Genomic DNA, 27,942 nt, shown 5'->3' with positions numbered 1-27,942 from the left:
TTTAATTATTTCTAGTCATAGATCATCTCACATTTTTCAATGGTTAGTAATACCAAATATGTTCAATTATACTGACAAGATAGTCGAGTGACCACTCTAACAATGAAAATACATGTGCTCAAAGATGGAGAGCAGGAGGGTGGGGGCGAGATCAGGTGGGACCATTACACTGCTGCTACTCGCTGTTTATTATCTATGCATAGTCACTTCACCCCTACCTACATGTACAAATTACCTCGACTAACCTGTACCCCCACACATTGACTTGGTACCCCCTGTATATAGCCTCGTTATTGTTATTTTATTGTGTTACTTTTTATTTCATTTTTAATTTATTTAGTAAATATTTTCCTAATTATTTTTCTTGAACTGCATTGTTGGTTAAGGGTTGTAAGTAAGCATTTCACTGTAAGGTCTACATCTGTTGTATTCGGCGCATGGGACACATAACATTTGATTTTTGTTCTCCATTAAAGATTCTTTATTATATTGACAAGATAATAGAGTGACCGCTCTAACAATAGAAATACATGTCCTCAAAGATGCAAGGCATGCTGGAAGTGGCGAGATCAGGTGCGACGATTCTAGCTAATGAAGGCAGATACGCGTGTGATAAACGGGCCATAGAGATAGATAGAGGATTCATATTTGAATCTGTGCCATTATAGCGTCTGCGAGAGCATGGGTAGCGCCATTGAGGCCATCTCCATTTAAAGCAGTTTATTTTTCTTCTTCTTCATTGGCTGATTGCTCCCAACTAATAGGAATCCCAAACTAGTTGACTACTTCAAAATGGTGGAAGCCCTCAATGGCAATGTCCATGCTAAAATATATAAGTAGATATCCAGATATAAAGTCGTTTTTTTCAAAGTTGGCAAAATGCCACGTGCGTCCACTTATATCCGTGCATTCATAACAACCTCACCATTACGAAACTTCTATTCAATCAAGTAAGCTCCATGTAGCAAATTTGCAATAACATTTTTTGTTGACCAAATTCGACACTCTCATTGACCTCCATATTTATTTCGTGGGTTGATTTTCGTGGGCAGATTTGGGGTGGAGCAAAACCTCTTCCTCTCTGACTATACAGGTAGCGATGGGAATTGTTCCAACGCAGCAGAGGTTTCGACAACTGTAGGCTACAAAATGAGATGTGATATTTGTTGAGATAAGAAATATTAATGTAATTCAAGAAACCACCTCTTGTGTCAGCATTTTAACCACGAGTCCAGTGGATTCGTGCTTCACCTAGGTGAGTACTATACCTTTTTTCATTGTAACTCATTTGACTTTTTTACTCAAATGTACATGTTTTTTCAAATACAACATTATGTAAGTTAAAACATATTTCGTGTATTGCATACTTCATGTAAATTACATTTTATTGACTTACCTTTATAGACTAAAGTAATGTGATATGATAATTTGGGTTACGTTGGCTACAGTAGATAGTCCTGGACTGTCTTTGGCCTCGTAAACAATGGCAATGTGAACTTGGCCTGAAATAGCCCTATAAATAACTAGTATGCCAAACTCACGATATTACGAATAAACATTTACACTTGGATACTGGCATTTTATTTATGTTAAGATAACATAATTGTACAAAAAAAAAAAGTCTAAATGTTTATTATTAATATCAAATGTTTTCTCACAACCATATTTTATATTGAACAACACCAAAAGCAAATTCAGTAACTTTCTATGAGGTCATACACCAGCTCTCCACAACCCACCTAAGCGTTGCCCTGAGAAACTACCATCACATAACCTTGTAAATTATCTGGGTTAGTCATACCTGTATTGACCTGTATTACCTGTATTTATGTTTATTTTGAATGACCCAGTGTCATAGCCAATGTTTGTGGTCACGGGTGCAGCAATAACATTCTTAGGCACATCTCTTTTCTATCGACTGTTTTGGGTTGTTAGTCTTTCGTCTTTCAGTTGTTTATATCAGGGCAGAGACTCAGAAAGATGGACTAACCAACAGGGTAAAAGTACTAAAAACTAAATATGTTTCAGTAAGTAAATTTAGCTGTTATTAATCATAACTGTCAGAAGTGTGTTTTGAAATTAGGCCAAATGATCCCAAATTGTACAAGAATAGCCTCCCTCCTCATCCTAAATGCTCATCTTATCCCTCCTATCGTGATTAGTGGTCTCTTTAAACTCCTCTTTCATTTGACTTTTTACTCTCTTGCACTAGTAGTGAAATTCCTTAGATCATATAAAGGAGAAATATAGCCCTGAAGAATATGGTTGCAAAGTTTGTGTCCAACTTATCATTTCACATACTACCACACATTTTACTCAAGTGCATCGCTAATATTTCATGCAGAGACACATAGTATGTGTGTATGCATTGTGAGAGGGTTTACTAAATAAATGTGTATGATTTAGAAAGCTATACCAGCTATACTACTTTCAACACCCCTTTCTGGGTCAGTGCAGTGTGTCCGACATGACCCTTTATCTTCCTTCTGAAAACAATCACTTAGTCAAGGGCCCTAGTGACAGGACCCTACCTCTCACAGTGCTTTAAACTGCCAACCTTCTCAAAGTCCATTACCAGATGTCTCATCTTTGATCCACTCTCTTGTGTTTACTTGTAAAATGTCAAGACTGGGGGGTTTCTTAACTTTGTGGTTAATGGCATTTCATTGATGTTGCTGTTAATGAGTTAGATGTCTAATTCATTTGATGTCTAATCATGATGTATTTTCTCCTCTGTTACATTTAATTTGGGGGCCAATGGTGTATTTAAAAGGAGATATTTATGATTTATTTATGGTTTTGCTAAGTTCGCCGTATTGTACATGGCTCTCCATAACTCTGTTTTTTGTATGGTCATCATTATACATGATCCCAATTTTAGCTTCAAGATGCTGGTAATATGGAAAAACCGAAAAAGTAGACTGCTGATTTATTGGCACATTGAACCATATCGTGGGGCATAGTTTAAAAACTCAGTGGATAGTGCTAAAACAATGACGTCATACCTGAATGATGCCATCTTTATGCACGTTTGCCATTGTTTACCCTTTATATGTTGTTTTTAATCAAGTAAAACAAGACTTTAGTAGCGTTAACTTAAGCCATGTGATGTCACATCCCTTTCCAGGGCCCACCATCACTGTCTGTGAGGTTAGGGGCAAGATGTGGGGAGAAGTTGGAGGGCATTGGTGTTGTTGCTGCTTTCTGAAGTCTTGGACTGCATTGGTAAGTTATAATAAAGGCATGGATGTAACTGTTGCTGCATCGCAAACAAACAACATATTAGTCTTGGGAATTCTTTTTTAAATTGGGATCATATTGTATTAATCTAAGTTGGCATTGTACACTTAGTGTACAAAACATTAGGAACATCTTCCTACTGTTGAGTTGCACCCCCTTTTGAACTCAGACCAGCCTCAATTTGTTGGGACATGGACTCTACAAGGTGTCAAAAGCGTTCCACAGGGATGCTGGCCCATGTTGACTCCAATGCTTCCCCATGGCTGGTAGTGGATCTCTACTCCGAATAGCTTGCTCTATCTCATCCCACAGATGCTCAATTGGATTGAGATCTGGTGACTGGGCAGGTCACTGCATGTACGTGGAACCATTACTGGACAATCATAGCCTTGTGGCATGGGGCATTATCGTGCTGAAATGAATTTACAGATGGATACACTGCTGCCATGAGGATGCATGTACTCATGTGGTTTTCTCTATACCCTAGTCCTCACATCAGAGTGAAACTGCAGAAACCAGGCAATGTGTTTCTAATTCTCCAGTGCCCCATGTTTTCGTTCCTTTGCCTACTGCAACCGCAGTTTCTTGTTTTTTGCTGAAAGATGTGGAACTCTGTAAGGTTATTGGCAGCCATACCCCATTTGTGTCAAGCTACGATGAGTTGTGCATTCTTTTATGGGTCTTTGGGCACCAATGTTATACTGGACTGTCAATTGACTAATCGTAGCCTGTCTGTTGCTCTTCAACAATTTGTGTCAGCCTCCTTTGTCCTCTTTCATCAATGACCCGTTTTCGACTACTGGCCTGCCGTTAGCTGGATGTTCTTTGGGTGGTGGACCATTTTTTGATCCACTAGGGAAACTGTTGAGCATGAAAAACCCAGCAGCATTGCAGTTCTTGACACACTCAAACCGGTGCGCCTGGCTCCTAATACCATACCCCGTTCAAAGGCACTTAAATCTTTTGTCTTGCCCATTCACCCTCTGAATGGCACATATACACAATCCATGTCTCAATTGTCAAAACATTGTCTTAAAAATCATTCTTTAACCTGTCTCCTCCCCTTCATCAACACTGATTGAAGTGGATTTTTTACATCAATAAGGGATCATAGCTTTCACCTGGATTTACCTGGTCAGTCTTTCATGGAAAGGTGTTCCTAATGTTTTGTACACTCACTGTATATGGTGTGTTTATATACTACCGTTCAAATGTTTGGGGTCACTTAGAAATGTCCTTGTTTTTTGAAAGAAAAGCACTTTTTTTTTTGTCCATTTTAAAATAACATCAAATTGATCAGAAATACAGTGTAGACATTGTTAATGTTGTAAATGACTATTGTAGCTGGAAACGGCTGTTTTTTTTAATGGAATATCTACAGAGGCCCATTATCAGCAACCATCACTCGTGTGTTCCAATGGCACGTTGTGTTAGCTAATCCAAGTTTATAATTTTAAAAGGCTAATTGATCATTAGAAAACCCTTTTGCAATTATGTTAGCACAGCTGAAAACTTGCCCCTAATTAAAGAAGCAATAAAACTGGCCTTTTTTAGACTAGTTGAGTATCTGGAGCATCAGCATTTGTGGGTTCGATTACAGGCTCAAAATGGCCAGAAACAAATAACTTTCTTCTGAAACTCGTCAGTCTATTCTTGTTCTGAGAAATGAAGGCTATTCCATGCGAGAAATTGCCAAGAAACTGAAGATCTTGTACAACGCTGTGTACTACTCCCATCACAGAACAGTGCATACTGGCTCTAACCTGACTAGGAAGGAGTGGGAGGTCCTGGTGCACAAGTGAGCAAGGGGACAAGTACATTAGAGTGTCTAGTTTGAGAAACAGACGCCTCACAAATCCTCAACTGGCAGCTTCCTTAAATAGTACTCGCAAAACACTAGTCTCAACGTCAACAGTGAAGAGGCGACTCTGGGATGCTGGCCTTCTAGGCAGAGTTCCTCTGTCCAGTGTCTGTGTTCTTTTGCCCATCTTAATCTTTTATTTTTATTGGCCAGTCTGAGATATGGCTTTTTCTTTGCAACTCTGCCTAGAAGGCCAGCATCCCGGAGTCGCCTCTTCACTGTTGACGTTGAGACTGGTGTTTGCCCATCCTTGCTCTACTGCATCTCCCATTCCTCTCAAGCTTCAGGCGACTCTTCAATTTACTGTATGTTTGGTGTCCAGCTGTATCATTCAAACAAACCAATTAGCCAGCTAGCTAGCTAGAGCTCAGAGCATTGGAATTCCGTGACAGTCATTCTGACGTTGATATTTCAATTGTGTAAATATTCCTTAATAAATAATGCATGCATTATGTTAACAATGGTCATAAGAAACCTCAGGACACCAAATGTAAATCGGAATCAGACAGAAAAAAGACTGGAAATACTAAAATAAGGTGAGTGTATTTTCTGACTGTAAGACAGTTGTCTGCCCAGCTGGCCCGTCCAAAATACACCTAAACTATATTGAAACGTATTTCACACATCAATAATAATAATAATAATAATAATAATAATAGATGTGGCCTAAAGACAAGATTAAATTGACAATAGTCTGATGGGTGACAATATTATTCATTGTCAAATAGAGAATGAAGAGACTGATGACCAGCACAGCGTGCGATGACAAAGGGAATAGAGCATACCATATAGCACTTCTTCCATATCATCCTACAGAGGGCCATGCAGGCCAGATGTTTTGATTGCTATACCCTATCAGAAAGAGCAGATTCCAAGGTTTCTAATGAACCTATTTTTACCAAACAACTCTACAAATTGCGCACATGGTCTCTGGTTCAAAATATTCATTTTTCCTAGAAAACTGTGTCTCCATGCATGTTCCTCATGTAAGTAGGCTACTGTCTACAATCAGCAATAGTCATTTTGGAAAAATATCCTTTAATATTCTTCTGTTATTCCATTATACACTTACTGTAAAATATATGTGTGTTGACTGTGGTAGGGCAGGGCCTGTGATGTCTGCTAAACTAACAAGTTAATTTCATTGGATTTCATTATTGATATGGCCTTGGCTACTAATCACAGATAAATAAAACTCAAAACATGCTATTCTGTTATTTTGAAATAAATTGTCTTGTAGGCCTATCATGTTTTTTTTATTACCTTCCTAAATTAATATTAATGTCTTTCTTTGTGATTGTGTATATTAACACTAGAAAGACAGAGGGCATCCTAATGACTCAAGACAAATGTAAATGTTTAGTTACTCTGCCATTTTTAAAGAGTAATACAGTAAATAAGTTTATATAAACACACTGTCATTGTTAAAATCTTAATATCACAAACAGAACCAGTTTTAGGAGGGCATGTCATTTTTTTTTAATGTTTTCCTCGTTACCCCTCTCGACAGTTGGGCCTGCGCTGTAGTGATGGGCATTCCGAGTCTTTGAGCCGGCTCATTTGGCTCCCAAATCGCTCTTTGTTCAAAATATGTAAAGCCCAAAAGGCTGCCATTATGTCAGATGGTGAAATGCGTGTTCAAATACATTTTTACCTGGCCAAATTATTAGATGGCCTTTTTTTTACCCACTGAAAAAATCAGCGTGGAGCAGATTGAGGCTTTCTCCCCACTGCTCTAAAGATGATTCCCCATCTTTAGAGCAGGGCTCTCCAACCCTCTTCCTGGAGAGCTACCCTCCTGTAGGTTTTCACTCCAAGTAATAATTGTAAACAGTATGGCTCCCGAGTGGTGCAGCAGTCTAAGAGCACTGCATCTCAGTGCGTCACTACAGTCCCTGGTTCGAATCCAGGCTGCATCACATCCGCCCGTGATTGGAAGTGCCATAGGGCGGCGCACAATTGGCCCAGCATCGTCTGGGTTTGGCCGGTGTCGGCCGTCATTGTAAATAAGAATTTGTTCTTAACTGACTTGCGTAGTTAAATTAAAAAAAAGCATAAGTAGTGGGTTGGCATGTGTGTGCAAGAGTGTCAGTTTAGGCATGATAGGCAGATATACACTGAGTATACCAAACATTAGGAATACCTTCCTAATATTGAGTTGCACCCCTTTTGCCCTCAGAACAGCTTCAATTTTTCAGGGCATGGACTCCACAAGGTGTCGAAAGCATTCCACAGGGATGCTGGTCCATGTTTCCAATGCTTCCCACAGTTGTCTGGATGTCCTTTGGGTGGTGGACCATTCTTGATACACACGGGAAACTGTTGTGCGTGAAAAACCCAGCAGTGTTGCTGTTCTTGCACCTGCCACCTACTACCATACCCAGTTCAAAGGCACAAATCATTTATTTTGCCCATTCACCCTCTGAATGGCACACATACACAATCCATGTCTGAATTGTCTCAAGGCTTAAAAATCATTCTTTAACCTATCTCCTCCCCTTCTTCTACACTGATTTGAAGTGGATTTAACCAGTGACATCAATAAGGACTCATTGCTTTCAACTGGTCAGTCTATGTCATAGAAAGAGCCGGTGTTCTTAATGTTTTGTACACTCCGTGTACATGTAAACAGGGCTAAAAAGTGACTCGTAGCAGGAATATATAAATACTTATGGTAATATACTAATAGCAATATTAAATGTGAACAGGGGTAATAGTCACTAGTAGCAGGATAAATAGATTGAAACTAATGGTAATCGTAGTCAATTAACAGTATTGTAGTGGTAGTAATACATCTAATCAAAAATAATTTTTGCAGTAGTTGTTAACCATTTAACAGTGTTATGGGCAGGGGGATAGAAGCTGTTTAGAAGTCTGGTCTGAGCCCTGATCCACCGGTACCGCCTGCCAGACAGGAGCACGGAGAACAGTCCATGTCTCGGGTGGCTGGAGTCTTTGTACATTTTTCAGGAATATAAATATAGATGTTCCACAACATGTTATGTGCAGGTATATTGTCATGAGCTAATGTCCAGCTGTGTGTGCACCCAGGTATCTCTCCCCCAGGGAAACCTGTGCTCATCAACTGTAGATCCCCTGAGAAGGAGACCTTTACATGCCGGTGGGACCCTGGTTTTGATGGAGGACTACCCACAACCCACCACCTCTATTACCAGAAAGAAGAGTTCGTAGCACTCATTTTAATAATTAATATTTTTGTTGTGTCCACTGTTGATTTGTAGGTTTAGAGTCAAGACCACTCTTGGTAGTTCTAGTTACCCAGCTTCAACATTATTGATTTGTGTACTGAAGCTGTCCTGTGTCAGCACTGAACACCGTTGAAATCCACTGACTGTAGAAAAGTACTAGCTCAGTCTCCATACTTATCACGTGCAAGATTAGTCAACTGAGTACACAACTTTGTTGGTGAGTTACCTCTGACTTATCAACTTCACCAGAGCAGCCAATCAGCCCTGCATTGCAAAACAGCCTTGAGTGTTCACGTGTTGTATTTATCTACATTGATGTAATGCAAGTTTACTGTGATGCCCGCACCAGCACACATCACCAGCATTCACCCCTATGAATGTCAGAAAAGGTCTTGTTTGTCTTTGTGCAGCTCCGATGGAATGTACGAGTGTCCAGATTACCAAGCTGCAGGGAGCAACTCGTGCTTCTTCAACAAGAGCCACACCTCTATATGGGTCAACTACAACATCACAGTGGTGGCCATCAACTCTCTGGGCAGCACTGTCTCTGACCCGCTGGAGGTGGATGTTATGTATATTGGTAAGCTGCTCTGCTGATGTTAGAAATAATCAACCGATCATTCATGCATTAACTTTTATTTTTAATTAGTTGACAGTTTAGGTAGCAGAGCTTGCAGCGCACAAACCTACAGTAGAATATTCATCAGTCACCATATGTCAATTTACTGTAAAGCAGTATCCCTGAGATCAACTTGGGAGAATAGAAAAATACTCACTGACTGGTTTGGACACAGGAACCACCTGAACTTACTGGACTAGAATGAGGATGAACTGGTTTGTGTCCTGTGCATAACTTAGATCATATTTCATATCTTGTAGTATGTGATTACATGCTCTCGACCCCACTGTAGACTCTGGCTTACTTGTTGTTTGTTTTGGCATTGGATAAATGCAAAGAAAACAAATTAGGTTATTGACGTGATACTTTATTGACATGTGGCTGGAATTGTATACTATGTTGTTCTACTCCATTATGACCAAAAAAAACAAATAAATCATTGAAAAACAGGAAAACAAAATATTACTATGTTTAGATTTTACATTTATAAAACCTGATTTGATTTGCATATGTTTGAGCGAACATCCATTCTTATGTCTATATAGAGCAGGGATGGGCAAAACATCTGAACTCATCACAAGGGGCTGCAGGGACTTGCGGGTTTGTGTACCCACATCCATTCCCACATACTGTATGCAGTCAGAGCTGGCCCTAGTCTTTTGGATATTGCCCCCGCGAGCAAAACATTTTAACGGCACCCCTCTTGACAGCGGAGGGAACATTTTAGAGTTAATTTCCTGTAATTCTACACATTTTGCCATGGGGCATAGAGAACATTTTGCAGTTTTGAAGGAAGTTCGTGGCAATTCTACATATTTTGCCATGGGGCAGAGAGAAGATTTCGTAATTTGATAACTCATGCAATTCTACTCATATTGCCATGGGGCAGAGAGGAAAATGTGCGGTTTTACAACTCATTTCCTGCAATTCTACATATTTTGCCATAGGGTGAAGAGAAATGTTTGCAGTTTTTATATGATATCTGAGTGATAGTGACAAACAAAATCAATGGGGGCCCCCCTGGTCAGTAATTCGACCATGGTTACTACAAGTTTAGATTAATTTACCAATCTAAAACATGTTAGCTGACATGGCTAATTGAGTGACTGTCAGTGACTGACATGCTGAAGCACAACCAAATGTTGAACTTGCACCTTGTGTGTTCTACTATTACAATTGTCAACAGTAAGTTGAAACCCCGACTGAGGTCTCCACAATCCGCGGGTCTACAAAAGGCGGGGTGGGCCTTCAGTTGCCCATCCCTGATATAGAACGTACTGAATATGGATTAAGCCTATTGGAGCCCTACAGAAATGAATTGTGTTCTAACTGTGCTTCATGCAGTCCAGCCCAATGCCCCAGAGAATGTGACGGTGTCTGTGGTGGAGACTGAGGAAAGCCCACACCTCCTAGTGAAATGGGAGCCCCCTCACGAGGCCGACACACACTCTGGCTGGATCACTCTAACCTACCAACTACGGGGGAAACGACAGAATAAGAAGGAGAGCGAGTGGGAGGTGTGTGTGTGGATGGGTTACTCTATAGAGTAGACAGACAAGGCAAAAAGAGATTTGATAAATTCCCTGTTATTTATTTTACTCTCCATTGTAGTTTACTCAGTGAGGGTCAATATGTAGGAATGTGTATAAAGTTTAAGAAATGTAAACGTTGCCTTTTTTTATGAACTGTTTAGTATCCATTTAGTTGATGCTTTATATAAACAGTTGGTCAGGTCCAGGCTCTTCTTAGTTTCCTTGTGTTTGTCTTTACAGGAGTATGCCTCAGGGAAGCAGACCCAGCTGATCATCTACAGTCTGCATCCAGGAAAGGTCTACATGGTCCAGCTTCGCTGTAAACTAGACCATAGCCTCTGGAGCGAGTGGAGCACCACTACACACACAGAGGTCCCTGACTGTAAGATTTATGATTATTTTATTTCCCTCAATAAGTTGCAGAGCTCAATGATTCTATGCTATCTTGGTCCTTACTGTACCACTTTGTGGCATCCAAGGTGGTTGATGTACAGATGGGATCAAGGTTAAGTGTCCACCAGTAAGAGAATTTCAGATAAGCAGGAAGTGCAGAGTGAACATACTTGGACATACAATACTTACTGTTGATATACAGCAGGGTTGTGTTCAATTCAGAATTTTGGAACTGACTCTTATTCAACTCAGGAGTTGAAATTGGGAGAGGCTATACGGACACGTCTGCAGGGTAGGGGAGTAACGGTTCACATTTGAACCCGAACTGTAACCCGTTACATTACCAGCTAAAATATTGTATTCAGATTGCAGCTACTTTTGAAAAAATGATATGATTACTTCTAGGATTACTTTAAAATTCAGAAAGGATGTTTGCAAAAATAATATGTGATACCTTTCTATTTTCCCAATGACATTCAAATCATCATTGAAAAAAGGCGCAAGTTTAAGTTTGTTCCGTCTGAGTGAGTCAGACCACAAGTCAGAGACCACTATGATGACACACCAAATGTGTTTGATGGATTGCGAGAAAAGCGCAGGAATAGGCTAACGTCCAAGCTATGTCTTCCAATGGTGTAGCAGTTATGTAGCATATAGGAGATACGGATAGCATTTATCAATATCTAGGCTACATAGGGCATTGGTGTGAATCACACTGCTGCTCTCATTTGTCCATTTGATCTTTACGGAGAGTGATTGCTGTGGATGGCTGTTCACAAATGTACGTATATGTGTATTTTAACCCAATAATGGTTGAATTGAAGAAGTTGAAACTATCTATCAGTCATTGTTTTTGTGACCAGGGGTTTATTCATTACGGATACTGTTTAAGCAAAACAAGAGTTTCTATTGGATAAATTCAGGTAGGTCCCTCCCCGTTTCGTTCCGTTTGCTTCCGTTTAAGAAAAGTTTTGCTGTAGTGAAAGTGCGGATCCCACCCAGCCTATCAAATAAAAGTTTGAGTTCCTCCTTTCTTAACTGCCTCGTAGTATTGTGCTCCATACTGTCATAAACAAGTTTAATTTAAGAACACCACAAGTGGGGCTTTTATTGCTCAATCTAATTCGTGCTGATTCAAAAATAAAATTTCCATAGGCCTAACAGACACATGCTCAAACTGGTGCACTTTTGATAGACTTAAATAGCTGCAAATTATCGAGATATCAAAGTGTCACCAACAAAAAGGTAAACAATAGGCTTATAGCAAATATGGCATACATTTTTCACATGCAAATAGCACTTTTCGGTACTGCTCAAAGCATGCCATTTTTAGAGCAGCATTCCTTTTTCAACTCGAATCAATGAGCCAAATCAGTCCTCGATGACCACAAAATCATTAACAATAGAGTAGGCTAATTTGTCCTTAGTTTTGGGGATATGCTCAGGTAAAACAATTTGGTTTATCTGTATTTCCATATTTCCAAGTACTATTCTTGAAGATCAAGGGGTATTGAATTAATTGGAATGACTGGAAATCTGACAGACTTTGGTTTTTAATGTGAAGATATAATTTAATCATATTATTATCTGTATTAGAAAGCAATGGGTTAGAAGAAGCCTACATAACTAACCCATAAATAAAAATGCAACATCCATTTATGGCCAGCTATGTAAACTTTAACATTAATTTATCCTACAATAGATGTCGTTCAATTGCTAACATACATTTTTTTGTCTTTTTCTAAGTCCTCTTAAGCAGGTAGGTTGATGTTATTGGGGTGAGTCTTGTCCTTGAGGCAGAACTGAGCGATTTCTGCTAGATGGGCCAGCTGCACAGTCAAAATTGGCTATATTGTAAAAAAAAAACTGAAATTTGCGTTGCGTTCTCAATTTAAAGTTAGGGTTAGGCATTAAGGTTAGCAGTGTGGTTAGGTTTAAAATCTGATTTTATGACTGTGGCTGTGCCAGATAATAACCTGTGCCTCGTACAGGCTTCCCAGCTGAAACATTTTGGAACAGTTCTTTCATATTTTATGACAACATTTTGTGAAATGTTTATTTTTTTTTGGTTAGTTTTGGCCACAGAAAATGTTTTCTGGAGGCAAGCCAAAGTTCGAAGCCAAAGTCTACGCCCCTTCGTCGGTGATTGGTCAACAGTAGGGATTCTTCAATAAAGTCTTTGTCGTTCAACGCTAGACGACTCGTTTTCATGCAAATTATTTCATTGAGATAATAAAATGTTTGGTGCAGTAAGATGTAAAATTATGACTATGTTTTCCTTGGCAAAAACATCAGAATTAATAACAGATTTCTTTAGTTATCTTAGATTAATTCTGACAACTTTGAGAAGGTGTATACTGGCTACGGCGTTTCAAAATGGACAAACAGTACTTTTGCTGGTCTTTTAAGGGATTATGCAAGTACACTCGTTCAGTGCTGTAACGCTGAAAGTTGGGAACAAGTTCAGGGAGTCAATACATTTAATTAATAAATGAACAAAACAAGAAACACAAACAGCGGCTCCGACATGAAACAGGAACAATGATGACTGGGGAAGAAACCAAAGGGAGTGACATATAAAGGGCAGGTAATCAAGGGGGTGATGGAGTCCAGGTGAGTGTCATTATGCGTGTAACGCTGGTGACAGGTGTGCGCCATAACAAGCAGCCTGGTGACCTAGGGGCCGGAGAGGGCGCACATGTGACAAGTGCTGCATAAAGGGAAAGTAATCTAAAAGTAATCAGATTACGTTACTGAGTTTGTGTAATCCAAAAGTTATGTTACGGCTTACAATTTTGGACTGGTAACTGTGAGGACTGTATATTCTTTAGGTTAGGTTTTACTTTGTGTTCGCTCCCATGTGCTGGTAAGGCCACAGATGGCAGACGGGTAGGATTCCAGTTGAGGTTGTTTAATAATGCTGAAGATGCACAGGCACGAAACAGCACCGCACAGTGTATGTAGTATGGATGGGCTATGGCACTTAGTGGTCTGACAACTTGCTTCCACCAAAGTGTATGTGTTTGTTTGGCCTGCAAGTAAAGCGAGAAATAAGATACAATAGTGAATGACAGAATGCAATCTCCAATTTACATCTCTTATAAACATGGCTATAACATAACTAGGATGACTTAATACTATACAGGACCATACAGCGCGACTGTAACTGCACTCATTTGAGATCAAAGGGGTGCCCCCGCACATGTACAGTTGAAGTCGGAAGTTTACATACACTTAGGTTGGAGTCATTAAAACTCGTTTTCAACCACTCCACAAATTTCTTGTTAACAAACTATAGTTTTGGCAAGTCGGTTAGGACATCTACTTGTGCATGACACAAGTAATTTTTCCAACAATTGTTTACAGACAGATTATTTCACTTATAATTCACTGTATCACAATTCCACTGGGTCAGAAGTTTACATTCACTAAGTTGACTGTGCTTTTAAACAGCTTGGAAAATTCCATAAAATTATGTCATGGCTTTAGAAGCTTCTGATAGGCTAATTGACATCATTTGAGTCAATTGGAGGTGTACCTGTGGATGTATTTCAAGGCCTCCCTTCAAACTCAGTGCCTCTTGGCTTGATATCATGGGAAAATCAAAAGGAAACAGCCAAGACCTCAGAAAAATGATTGTAGACCTCCACAAGTCTGGTTCAGCCTTGGGAGCAATTTCCAAACGCCTGAAGGTACCACGTTCATCTGTACAAACAATAGTATGCAAGTATAAACGCCATGGGAGCAAGCAGCAGTCATACCGCTCAGGAAGGAGACGCGTTCTGTCTCCTAGAGATGAATGTACTTTGGTGTGAAAAGTGCAAATCAATCCCAGAACAACAGCAAAGGACCTTGGGAAGATGCTGGAGGAAATGGGTACAAAAGTATCTTTATCCACAGTAAAACAAGTCCTATATCGACATAACCTGAAAGGCCGCTCAGCAAGGAAGAAGCCACTGCCCAAAACCGCCATAAAAAAAGCCAGAATACGGTTTGTAACTGCACATGAGGACAAAGATCGTACTTTTTGGAGAAATGTCTTCTGGTCTGATGACACAAAAATAGAACTGTTTGGCCATAATGACCATCATTATGTTTGGAGGAAATGGGGGAAGGCTTGCATGGTGAAGAACACCATCCCAACCGTAAAGCACGGGGGTGGCAGCATCATGTTGTGGGGGTGCTTTGCTGCAGGAGGGACTGGTGCACTTCACAAAATAGATGGCATCATGAGGGACGAAAATTGTGTGAATATATTGAAGCAACATCTCAAGACATTAGTCAGGAAGTTAAAGCATGGTCAGAAATGGGTCTTCCAAATGGACAATGACCCCAAGCATACTTCCAAAGTTGTGGCAAAATGGCTTAAGGATGACAAAGTCAAGATATTGGAGTGGACATCACAAAGCCCTGACCTCAATCCCATAGAAGATTTGTAGGCAGAACTGAAAAAGTGTGTGCGAGTAAGGGGGCCTACAAACCTGACTCAGTTACACCAGCTCTGTCTGGAGGAATGGGCCAAAATTCACCCAAGTTATTGTGGGAAGCTTGTGGAAGGCTACCTGAAATGTTTGACCCAAGTTAAACAATTTAAAGACCATGCTACCAAATACTAATTGAGTGTATGTAAACTTCTGACCCACTGGGAATGTGATGAAAGAAATAATAGCTGAAATACATCATTCTCTCTACTATTATTCTGACATTTCACATTCTTAAAATAAAGTGGTGATCCTGACTGACCTAAGACAGGGATTTTTTACTAGGATTAAATGTCAGGAATTGTGAAACTGAGTTTAAATGTATTTGGCTAAGGTGTATGTAAACTTCCAACTTCAACTGTACTACAAAGCATAGCACCATCATTTTCAGTACAGGGCTACAACTGCACAATGAACTTGAATACCTTTTAAACAGTGAAATATAATGATGTACCATACACCTATACAATTGCAGGGCATATAAATGACGCACTGGGGGACATTATCCAATACAAATACATGGTTAAATGTCTGAAATGATATGACAACCAAAACAGAGCTAGACAGCTCACAGTAGCTAGCTCGCAGTAGAAACTACTAGTTAGCGTAACCATAAATATGACATTATCGTCGCAGAGTGCATCTTCAGACATAAACACCTTTATTTAAGTTAACTAGGCAAGTCAGTTCAGAACAAATTCTTATTTACAATGACGGCCTACCAAAAAAGGCCTCCTATGGGACAGGGGCTGGGATTAAAAATATAGGACAAAATACACATCATGACCAGAGACACCACAACACTACATGAAGAGAGACCTAAGACGACAACATAACATGGCAGCAACACATGACAACCCAGCATGGTAGCAACACCACATGACAACAATATGGTAGAAACACAACATGGTAGCTGCACAAAACATGGTACAAACATTATTGGGCACAGACAACAGCACAAACGCAAGAAGGTAGACACTACAATACATCACACAAAGCAGCCACAACTGTCAGTAAGTGTCCATAATTGAGTCTTTGAATGAAGAGATGGAGATAAAACTGTCCAGTTTGAATGTTTTATTTTTTTTTAAGCTCGTTTCAGTCGCTAGCTGCAGTGAACTGAAATGATGAGCGACCCAGGGATGTGTGTGCTTTGGGGAACTTTAACAGAGCGGGTGTTGTATGTGGAGGATGAGGGCTGCAGTAGGTATTTCAGATAGGAGAGTGAGGCCTAAGAGGGTTTTATAAATAAGCATCAACCAGTGAGTCTTGCGACGGGTATACAGAGATTACCAGTTTACAGAGTATAGAGTGCAGAGATGTGTCCTATAAGGAGTATTGGTGGCAAATCTGATGGCCGAATGGTAAAGAACATCTTGCCGCTCAAGAGCACCCTCACCTGCCGATCTATAAATTACATCTTCATAATCTAGCATGAGTAGGATGGTCATCTGAATCAGGGTTAGTTTGGCAGCTGGGGTGAAAGAGGAGCGATTACGATAGAGGAAACCAAGACTAGATTTAACCTTAGCCTGCCGCTTTTATTTTTGTTGTACTTTTTACCCCTTTTTCTCCCAAATTTCGTGATATCCAATTGGTAGTTAGTCTTTTCCCATCGCTGCAACTCTCGTACAGACTGGAGAGGTGAAGGTCAGGAGCCATGCGTCCTCCGAAACACGACCCTGCAAAGCCACACTGCTTCTTGACACACTGCTCGCTTAACCCGGAAGCCAGCCTCACCAATGTGTCGGAAGGAAACACAACTGGCGACCGAAGTCAGCGTGCATGCACCCGGCCCGCCACGAGCATGATGGGACAAGGACATCCTGGCCGGCCAAACCCTCCCCTAAACCGGACGACGCTGGGACAATTGTGCGCCACCTCATGGGTCTCTTATGGTCGTGGCCGGATGCGACACTGCCTGGGATCGAACCCGGGTCTGTAGTGATGCCTCTAGCACTGCGATGCAGTGCCTTAGACCGCTGCACTACACGGGAGGCCCATAGCCTGCAGCTTTGCTATGTGCTGAGAGAAGGACAGTGTACCGTCTAGCCAGTACTTTATGAGATGACTACCTCAAGCTCTAAACCCTCAGAGGCAGTAATCACACTGGTGGGGAGAGGGGCATTCTTCTTACCAAACCACATGACCTTTGTTTTGGAGGTGTTCAGAACAAGGTTAAGGGCAGAGAAAGCTTGTTGGACACTAAGAAAGCTTTGTTGTAGAGTGTTTAACGCAAAATCCAGGGAGGGCCAGCTGAGTATAAGACTGTATCATCTGCATATAAATGGATGAGAGCGCTTCCTACTGCCTAAGCTATGTTGTTGATGCAAATTGAGAAGTGCGTAGGGGCCTAGGATCGAGCCTTGGGGTACTCCCTTGGAGACTTTGATAGAGGTAGTTAGCAAACCAGGCCAAAGACCCCTCAGAGACACCAATACTCCTTAGCCGGCCCAAAAGAATGAAATGATTTACTGTATCAAAATCTTTGGCCAAGTCAATAAAAATATCAGCACAACATTGCTTAGAATCAAGGGTAATGGTGACATCATTTAGGACCTTTTTAAGGTTGCAGTGACACATCCATAACCTGAGCAGAAACCAGATTGCATACCAGAGAGAATACTATAGACATAAAAAAGCCAGTCAGTTGATTTATTGACAAGTTTTTCCAACACTTTTGATAAACAGGGCAAAATAGAAATTGGCCTATAACAGTTAGGATCAGCATGATCTCTCCCTTTTTAAATAGAGGACGCACCATGGCTGCCTTCCAAGCAATGGGAACTTCCCCAGAGAGGAGAGACAGGTTAAAAAGGTCAGATACAGGCTTGAAAATGATAGGGGCTGCAACCTTAAAGAAAAAATGATCCAAACCATCTGACCCAGAGTTTTTTTGGGGTCAAGTTTAAGGAGGTCCTTTAGTACCTCAGACTCAGTGACTGCATGCAGGGAGAAACGTTGTAGTGGGGAAGGGGAGGGAGGAGCATCAGAGCTAGTCGCATTAGAAGGGGTGGGAGATGAGGAAATGTTGGACGGGCAGTGAGGCATGGCTGAGTCAAATAGGAATCCTGACTTAATGAAGTGGTGATTTAAAGACCTCAGCCATGTGTTCCTTGTCAGTAACAACCACATCATCAACATTAAGGGACATGGGCAGCTGTGAGGAGGAAGGTTTATTCTCCAGGTCTTTAACTGTTTTCCAGAATTTCTTGGGGTTAGACCCACAAAGAGAACTGCTCCTTAAAGTAACTAACTTTGGCCTTCCGGATAGCCTGAGTGCACTTATTTCTCATTTGCCTGAACGAGAGCCAGTCAGCCTGAGTATGCGTGGGCCTCCCGAGTGGTGCAGTGGTCTAAGGCACTGCATCGCAGTGCTAGCTGTACCACTAGAGATTCTGCGACCGGGAGACCCATGGGGCGGAGCACAAATGGCCCAGCGTCATCCAGGTTAGGGGAGGGTTTGGCCGCCAGGGATGTCCTTTTCCCATCGTGCACTAGCGACTCCTGTGGCGGACCGGGAGCAGTGCATTCTGACACGGTCGCCAGGTGTACGGTGTTTCCTTCGACACATTGGTGTGGCTGGCTTCCGGGTTAAGTGGGCATTGTGTCAAGAAGCAGTGCGGCTTGGTTGGGTTGTGTTTTGATAAATCCCCAAAGTAAAAATGGTGAAGAAACTATTGGAACTACTTCCGTGTTTTACCACTAGGTTTTAAGTAAGTCGTCCTGAAAGATATTAAATATGTATGTACTTGCGTAGCAATAAGGACGCACACTGTCCTTGGCTAACACAATGAAAACTAACTGGTGGGAAAACACAAGGATGGCTGGAACTTTCTCTCACTTGACTTCTCTTGAGCTGATCTTCTTCTCTGAGCTGGAGATCGCCCAGCATGCTCTGCTCCACCACCGGTGAGCTACAGCTCTTATATGATGAACTAACATTACTAATATGATTAAATACAAATAGTTCACAGCCTTTCGTACAGTAACTGTTACATATTACAATTTGAAAGTAACGTAAATGTAATCCGTTACAGCTGGCCTGCACGCCTGGTGCCCAAATTTTATGTTGCGCAGCTGAGAGTCAAGTGGAGACGAATGGATTTGGTTCAGTCAGTTGTCATGAAGTGGCCCTCTGGGTGTAGCGAGTACCATCCCCCTCTCTCTCACCACCTCTCTCTTCCCCCTACACCCAGGTTCTGTTATCTCAGGTCGCAAATTCCTAGAGGAGACTCTCTCCTCATGGCCAGGCAGTATAGAGAGAGAGAGAGTTTCACAGTAGAACAAAGGAACTTCTTCTACATCACAGAACTTGAGAACTGAACAATATCCATGTTTTGGAGAATGTGTAAACGGTCGGTGGAGAAGCCAGCTACGACCGGGTCCGTTTTGTTTCATGTTGTGACCTCATTGAAAGACAATACAGCCACATTACCATAACTCTGTTTATACAGGAGCCTCTGTTATGAGGTTTGCATCTAATTATTGTATAAAATGAATGAGTAAAGATGAAATTATGTAATGTGATTTTGAACCATTAATGTGAGAGAATTGTATTCCCTTCAAAATTTAACTAAGTCATTGGCCCGGTCCCGTGAGCACAGACATGATCTGGCTCATGGGACAGCCCTTTTCTACTGTTCCGAATAAAAACCCCACCTGGCGAAATCCTCTTTAGACCATGTGTACCTCGATCACAGAGGGGGCGAAGGTTTGAGTAGAGACAACAAAAGCTTATACTAAGGTTAAGGGTGTAATGGTTGTTGAATTCCTAACCAAACCACGTGGCTACACGGGTGGAAATGGTTAAACTCTGAGACTATCGATACCGACAGAATAAGAGCAAATCTTTGATACTATTTACTAGTCTGCAGCTAGGAATTATGTCGACCTGGAATGCGAAGACCGACAACCGCCGAAACATCTATTCTATAAGAACTTTTCTGAATGGGACTCTGAAGTATCCATCCAACCACGAGACTTCATGGGAGCAGAGAGAGACGGGCGGATGAACTTTCCAACAGAAAGACGGACGATTCCAACAGAGATCACGACGACACACTGGGTGTAAATATGTATTGATTGCAATTATTCCCGAATGAGTGAGCGTTCATGTGCAAAGGCTTAGCATTTCAATTAATATAATTATCAACTGTGTAGTGACTCTTGTAATTCCCACCCTTCTCAGTCCACACCCACTTCCCTTTGTCCACCAAGCCGCCATATCGGCTTAGCCCCAATGATAGGGAATCTCCCCTATAATTTCCTTGAAACCATATCTACTGTTTGTTTGTTTATGCATTTCTGTGATTATTTAGTTTAGGTAGTAAATAAATGATTAAGACATTTGGTGTATGGATGATTCATAGTAAATGCTGGGTTCGTGCAGATAACCAAACATTTTCGACGTTTGGAATGAGATTAACGTGAGGTAAAGAATAATTCATTAATTAGAAGACTAATTGATCAGATATTAAAATATCTGAAGAGTTATATTAGGAAAGTGTAACTTTGTAATCTTAAGATTTTCCTTGGTGCCCCGACTTCCTAGTTAATTACATTTACATGATCAGTTTAATCACGTAATAATAATTACAGAGAGTTGATTTGATAAAATAGCAGTCTTCAATTTAATGACGCCAAAGACACGACACAGTCGTCCTGATGAGCCCCTCCCAGCAAGATATACTGAACAGAAATCAAAACGCAGCATGCAACAATTTCAAGATTTTACTGAGTTACAGTTCATATAAGGAAATCAGTCAATTTAAATAAATAAATGAGGCTCTATGAATTTCTTATGACTTGGCAGGGTCGCGGACATGGGTGGGCCTGGGATGGCATAGGTCCACCCACTGGGGAGCCATGCCCAGCCAATCAGAATTTGTTTTTCCCCACTTAAGGGCTTTATTCCACACATAAATACTCTTCAGTTTCATCAGCTGTCCCGGTGGCTGGTCTCAGACGATCCCGCATGTGAAGAAGCCAGATGCGGAGGTCCTGGGCTGGCGTGTTTACAAGTGGGCTGCGGTTTTTATTCCGGTTGGACGTACTTCCAAATTCTCTAAAACGACATTGGCGGCAGCTTATGGAAGCAACAGCTCTGGTGGACATTCCTGCAGTCAGCATGCCAATTGCACGCTCCCTCAAAACTTGAGACATCTGTGGCATTGTGTTGTGACAAAACTGCACATTTTTAGAGTGGCCTTTTATTGTCCCCAGCACAAGGTGCACCTGTGTAATGATCATGCTGTATAATCAGCTTCTTGGTATGGTACAAGAGAAATAATATTTTTGTGTGTATGGTGCATTTCTGGGATCCTTTATTTCTGCTTATGAAACATGGGACCAACACTTTACATGTTGCATTCATATTTTTGTTCAGTATAGTTTATTCTGGCTAGCTGCCAACAGCAGCAGCAGCATTGCGCTAGTTAAAACCTGTAAAAGAAAGTGGTTAATTTCGATGGGTGAGGGAGAAATAAATTGTAGTATTGGTCACCATCTGGATGTCCCCTTGACATGCCAATTAGTAAACACTAGGACAAGCCGTTGTGAATGACCACTGCAAGGGTGTTGTATCTATGTGCTTGCTAGCCTGTTTGCTTCGGGTGACAGAGGCTAGTACTTGCCGACGTGAGTTGCTTCCCATTGGGAAGCTGTATCACATGTCGGCGGTGTTAGTTAAAGTGGCCAATTTTTTCCATCCCATTTGATTTCATTTCGAGAAGGATAACAGCCTTCACAAGAAATAACTTGTAGTATTGGTATTGGGTACTAGTAACAGTCTGGATGTCACCATTATATAGTTTACTGCTCAATGGGGAGAGTATGCACTGCAAGCCGGTAACACAACAGTGTCCTTCGCTCCCGCAGTAAAGAGGGAAGTAGCGGGATAGTGTAGCCAATATCGGGCCAGAGTGACAGCTAAAGCATATGTATTGTAGCGATAAAATAAAAAAGAACAATTACTCCTGATAAAGATGGAATGATTCTGAACAAGCTCGCAAGTCCCAACTTCGGCAGACAAGTTTTTAATTATCCCTGAAGTTTCGAGCAAAATCTTTAAACTAGCTAGCTGGGAAGGGCTCATCAGGACGACTGAACTAAATCCGTTCGTCGACTCTTGTTGCGTGACATACGTCATCAATTAGAGCACCAGGTTTGTACGTAAAGCCTCTCCCGTTCAATTCTAATCTAATTGGCCACACTCCACATGATGTCAAATTTTTATTTTAGTTTGAGTGACAGGATGTAAAATGTAATTCAGTGCAATTCAAAGAAACTCCCCAAAGTCATAAAACATGAGAGTTTCATTGAATCTGACAGGTCACACTTCCAGACCAAAGAATATATAATTTTTCTCTGGAAACAATGTTCATATACTCTTTTAACCTTTAGTGCTTAGAGTAACCAATTATATTTCCACCAACTGTTTTTTTTGTTTGGCTTCTTTTTGAAGGCTTTATGGTCAACTTGAGGGTTAAACTAATGCATTCTGGGAAGATTTGGGTGAATAATTTAATATAATATTTGTATACAGGTTTTGTTATTCTTAGTCATTAAATGTAATAGTTTGTCCTGAAAATCAAATGTTTCAACAATATTGTATATGCATATACAGTACCAGTCAAACGATTGGACACACCTACTCATTCAAGGGTTTTTCTTTATTTTTACTATTTTCTACATTGTAGAATAATAGTGAAGACATCAAAACTATGAAATGACACATATGGAGTCATGTAGTAAGCAAAAATGTGTTAAACAAATCAAAATATATTTTAGATTCTTCAAAGTAGCCACACTTTGCCTTGATGACAGCTTTGCACACTCTTGGCATTCCCTCAACCAGCTTCACCTGGAATCCTTTTCCAACAGTCTTGAAGGAGTTCCCACATATGCTGAGCACTTGTTGGCTGCTTTTCCTTCACTGTGCGGTCCAACTCATCCCAAACAATCTCAATTGGGTTGAGGTCGAGTGATTGTGGAGGCCAGGTCATCTGATGCAGCAATCCATCACTCTCCTTCTTGGTCAAATAGCCCTTACACAGCCTGGAGGTATGTTGGGTCATTGTCTTGTTGAAAAACAAATGATAGTCCCAGCACAAATCAGATGGGATGGTGTATCGCTGCCGAATGCTGTGGTAGCCATGCTGGTTAAGTGTGCCTTAAATTCTAAATAAATCACTAACAGTGTCACCAGAAAAGCACCATCACACCTCCTCCTCCATGCTTCACGGTGGAAACCATACATGCAGAGATCATCCGTTCACCTATTGGAACCAAAAATCTCACATTTGGACTCATCAGAACAAAGGACAGATTTTCAGCGGTCTAATGTCCATTGTTCATGTTTCTTGGCCCAAGCAAGTCTCTTCTTCTTATTGGTGTCCTTTAGTAGTGCTTTTCTTTGCAGCAATTCGACCATGAAGGCCTGATTCACACAGTCTCCTCTGAACAGTTGATGTTGAGATGTGTCTGTTACTTGAACTCTGTGAAGCATTTATTATGGCTGCAATTTCTGAGGCTGGTAACTCTAATGAACTTATCCTCTGTAGCAGAGGTAACTCTAGGTCTTCCTTTCCTGTGGTGGTCCTCATGAGAGCCAGTTTCATCAGCGCATTAAGAAGGAAAGAAATTCCACAAATTAACATTTATCAAGGCACACATGTTAATTGAAATACATTCCAGGTACATTCCAACAATGTTACCTCATGAAGCTGGTTGAGAGAATGCCAAGAGGTCAGCTACTTGATTTCAGTATCTAAACAAAGTAAACAGGCTATGTTTGTTTAACACTTTGTTGGTTACTATATGATTCCATATGTATTATTTCATAGTTTTGATGTCTTCACTATTATTCTACAATGTAGAAAATAGTCAAAATAAAGAAAATCCCTTGAATGAGTAGGTGTGTCCAAACTTTTGACTGATATTGTAAATAACAACGTTTGATGTTTTATGTTCAAGATGTACACTGCTCAAAAAAATAAAGGGAACACTTAAACAACACAATGTAACTCCAAGTCAATCACACTTCGGTGAAATCAAACTGTCCACTTAGGAAGCAACACTGATTGACAATAAATTTCACATGCTGTTGTGCAAATGGAATAGACAACAGGTGGAAATTATAGGCAATTAGCAAGACACCCCCAATAAAGGAGTGGTTCTGCAGGTGGGGACCACAGACCACTTCTCAGTTCCAATGCTTCCTGGCTGATGTTTTAGTCACTTTTGAATGCTGGCGGTGCTTTCACTCTAGTGGTAGCATGAGACGGAGTCTACAACCCACACAAGTGGCTCAGGTAGTGCAGCTCATCCAGGATGGCACATCAATGCGAGCTGTGGCAAGAAGGTTTGCTGTGTCTGTCAGCGTAGTGTCCAGAGCATGGAGGCGCTACCAGGAGACAGGCCAGTACATCAGGAGACGTGGAGGAGGCCGTAGGAGGGCAACAACCCAGCAGCAGGACCGCTACCTCCGCCTTTGTGCAAGGAGGAGCACTGCCAGAGCCCTGCAAAATGACCTCCAGCAGGCCACAAATGTGCATGTGTCTGCTCAAACGGTCAGAAACAGACTCCATGAGGGTGGTATGAGGGCCCGACGTCCACAGGTGGGGGTTGTGCTTACAGCCCAACACCGTGCAGGACGTTTGGCATTTGCCAGAGAACACCAAGATTGGCAAATTCGCCACTGGCGCCCTGTGCTCTTCACAGATGAAAGCAGGTTCACACTGAGCACATGTGACAGATGTGACAGAGTCTGGAGATGCCGTGGAGAACGTTCTGCTGCCTGCAACATCCTCCAGCATGACCGGTTTGGCGGTTGGTCAGTCATGGTGTGGGGTGGCATTTCTTTGGGGGGCCGCACAGCCCTCCATGTGCTTGCCAGAGGTAGCCTGACTGCCATTAGGTACCGAGATGAGATCCTCAGACCCCTTGTGAGACCATATGCTGGTGCGGTTGGCCCTGGGTTCCTCCTAATGCAAGACAATGCTAGACCTCATGTGGCTGGAGTGTGTCAGCAGTTCGTGCAAGAGGAAGGCATTGATGCTATGGACTGGCCCGCCCGTTCCCCAGACCTGAATCCAATTGAGCACATCTGGGACATCATGTCTCGCTCCATCCACCAACGCCACGTTGCACCACAGACTGTCCAGGAGTTGGCGGATGCTTTAGTCCAGGTCTGGGAGGAGATCCCTCAGGAGACCATCCGCCACCTCATCAGGAGCATGCCCAGGTGTTGTAGGGAGGTCATACAGGCACGTGGAGGCCACACACACTACTGAGCCTCATTTTGACTTGTTTTAAGGACATTACATCAAAGTTGGATCAGCCTGTAGTGTGGATTTCCACTTTAATTTTGAGTGTGACTCCAAATCCAGACCTCCATGGGTTGATAAATTGGATTTCCAGTGATTATTTTTGTGTGATTTTGTTGTCAGCACATTCAACTATGTAAAGAAAAAAGTATTTAATAAGATTATTTCTTTCATTCAGATCTAGGATGTGTTGTTTAAGTGTTCCCTTTATTGTTTTTTGAGCAGTATATATTTGTGTAGATTGCACCTTATATAGAATAGGCATTTGAATTTCACTGAACTAAATTCTATTTCCTTTAATTAAAATTTGAATTGCAATTCTGTATCATGTTTACTACTTCAATTCAAACTCAATAATTGAATTGGAATTCATGAGGCATTCTCAATTACATCTGAATTGAACACAACCCTGATATACAGTATGCATTTGAAATTCAGTCTGAAGCGGTTCTCTCCCGTGTGTGTGTGTTTTGTAGACATTCTGAAGGAGCGATCGATCTGGATTGTGGTCACCGTCTTTTCTGCTTTTATAATCCTGCTTGTTACCTTCACCCTGGCCATGAAGAGAAAATAGTATATATTTTCCTTAAACAGAATATTTTAAAAGTATTACTTTCAAATGATCCATAATATATTAAAATTGTGAGTACAATAAAAACGATATTTTTTTACTTTTTCTGTCACAGTGTGAAGCATTGTCTTCTGCCTCCTGTTCCTGGTCCAAAGATATCAGGACTAGATACACAACTCCTCAAGGTAAAGTGCAATATACTTGTCCATCTTATACTAAATTCTTCTTTTGCTCTTCTCCCAACCACCAGACAGCACAGAAACACACACACAAAAATTATTCAGAGCATGAATTTAGACATGCAGGTCTACATGTTAATATTTCCCTCTTCCAGTATTGTTCATCTTATGTAACTCTCTTCCAGAGTGGGCGGTCCGAGGACATTTTAAGCTCTCTGATCAACCAGGGCTTTCCTCCCACCATAGCCACTAAGGACCAGCAGGTGGACTATCTGCTGGTGTTGGATAGTGAACAGGTGACACCAGATCATCAGAATGGACAAACAAGGACAAAGAACTCCATAGATCATGGTTGCTATGACCACAGCCTTTTGATGGAGGCTAATAATAAGGAAGTTAAAGTTGGAGGCAGAGAGATAGTGGAACAGGGTTATTCTGAGGGGCTTAAATCTACTTTTAGGAAGACCAAGAGCCTGTCCACTGACGTTACATCTCTCCCATGTCCTCAGAAGAAGCCATTCAACAATGTTACTGAAACGCCAAAGCAAGCACCTATTTCCAGAAAGTATCGATCCTTAAGCCATCATAAAGATCTCTGGGACAGCTTAGCCAGACAACATCTAGAATACAGAGAAACAGTGGTCAAGAGCCAATCAAACTGTGATGACAAACATAATTTGTCATCACAGAATATTGTGACTCCCTCGAAGGCCATTGGTTGTGTGGAGGTTCAGAGGTGGACAAAGAGCATAGGCCTACAGGTGCTGGTACCTGAGATGGATAAGAGGCAGGAGGACTATAGCAAAGTAAGTGTGGTGGAGAATGATAATGTATTGCTACTCAAGAGAGAAACGGTCCCCCTCAATTGCACTTCCTGTAAGGTGAGAGGCAATCAATCAGAGAAATGTCTCCAACGGAAGCCATGTAAACCTAATATGACAGTGCCTGCAAAAGAGGGAGTGCATGTAGGATCTAATGGTTATGTGGAGCCTGTCACTATATCACACATTTTATAAAATGTAATTTTGTCTGAAATGACTTTGCAATGTAGCAAAAAAAATTAAATACTCAGTATTGTGACATTTTCACTGACAAGAGAATTGACTATCATGTTCCTCAGGATATTGTTTTTGTATGTACTGTATACAGTGACTGGATAAATATGGTATTTTCTGATTAATGTATTTCACCACAGGTTACACAAGAAAGCATAACAAGCAAACTCACTTAACCAAAACTATCCATATTCAAGAGTTAAGACATTTGATGAATGTTGAATAAGATTTTATATTGTAATTACTTAAAACAAGAATAACTGATTTGTTGTACAGCTTTGATCATTTTGATTTGGGGGCAGTTTTACTGCATTGACACTAGTCACATTCAAAATGATGCATCAGAAGGAATAAAATGTAAAAACAATATGTAAATAATATACATCACTTCAGATCATTATTGATCACTGAACCATAATTCATTTAATCTGTTATAAAAGAGTACATTTAACAATAAAAAAAATGCTATTAAAG

The 27,942-nt window shown here is 41.1% G+C and overlaps 1 protein-coding gene across 3 annotated transcripts; it reads left to right on the top strand.

Annotated features, from left to right (window-relative positions):
• The first annotated feature begins 563 nt into the window (after positions 1 to 563).
• prlrb (prolactin receptor b) lies at positions 564 to 27,941 on the top strand. Of its 3 annotated transcripts, none has more exons than XM_045706723.1 (8): positions 564 to 1,255; positions 3,128 to 3,225; positions 8,153 to 8,285; positions 8,721 to 8,890; positions 10,702 to 10,843; positions 26,140 to 26,236; positions 26,350 to 26,419; positions 26,599 to 27,941. In XM_045706723.1, the coding sequence occupies exons 2-8, from the start codon at positions 3,163 to 3,165 to the stop codon at positions 27,427 to 27,429; spliced, it is 1,506 nt and encodes a 501-aa protein (XP_045562679.1). In that variant the 5' UTR covers positions 564 to 1,255; positions 3,128 to 3,162; the 3' UTR covers positions 27,430 to 27,941. The 3 variants fall into 3 exon arrangements, with proteins under 3 accessions (XP_045562679.1, XP_045562680.1, XP_014026875.2); XM_045706724.1 differs by lacking the exon at positions 564 to 1,255 and adding an exon at positions 10,274 to 10,446; XM_014171400.2 differs by lacking the exons at positions 564 to 1,255; positions 3,128 to 3,225; positions 8,153 to 8,285 and adding an exon at positions 10,274 to 10,446 and having other exon boundaries at positions 8,351 to 8,890.
• Position 27,942: the final 1 nt, after the last annotated feature.

This window comes from Salmo salar, chromosome ssa24 (genome assembly GCF_905237065.1).
Source record: "Salmo salar chromosome ssa24, Ssal_v3.1, whole genome shotgun sequence".
NCBI classification, from domain to species: Eukaryota; Metazoa; Chordata; class Actinopteri; order Salmoniformes; family Salmonidae; genus Salmo; species Salmo salar.
The sequence above is the reverse complement of the archived record's forward strand: the minus strand, read 5'-3'. Positions and strand labels throughout refer to the sequence as shown.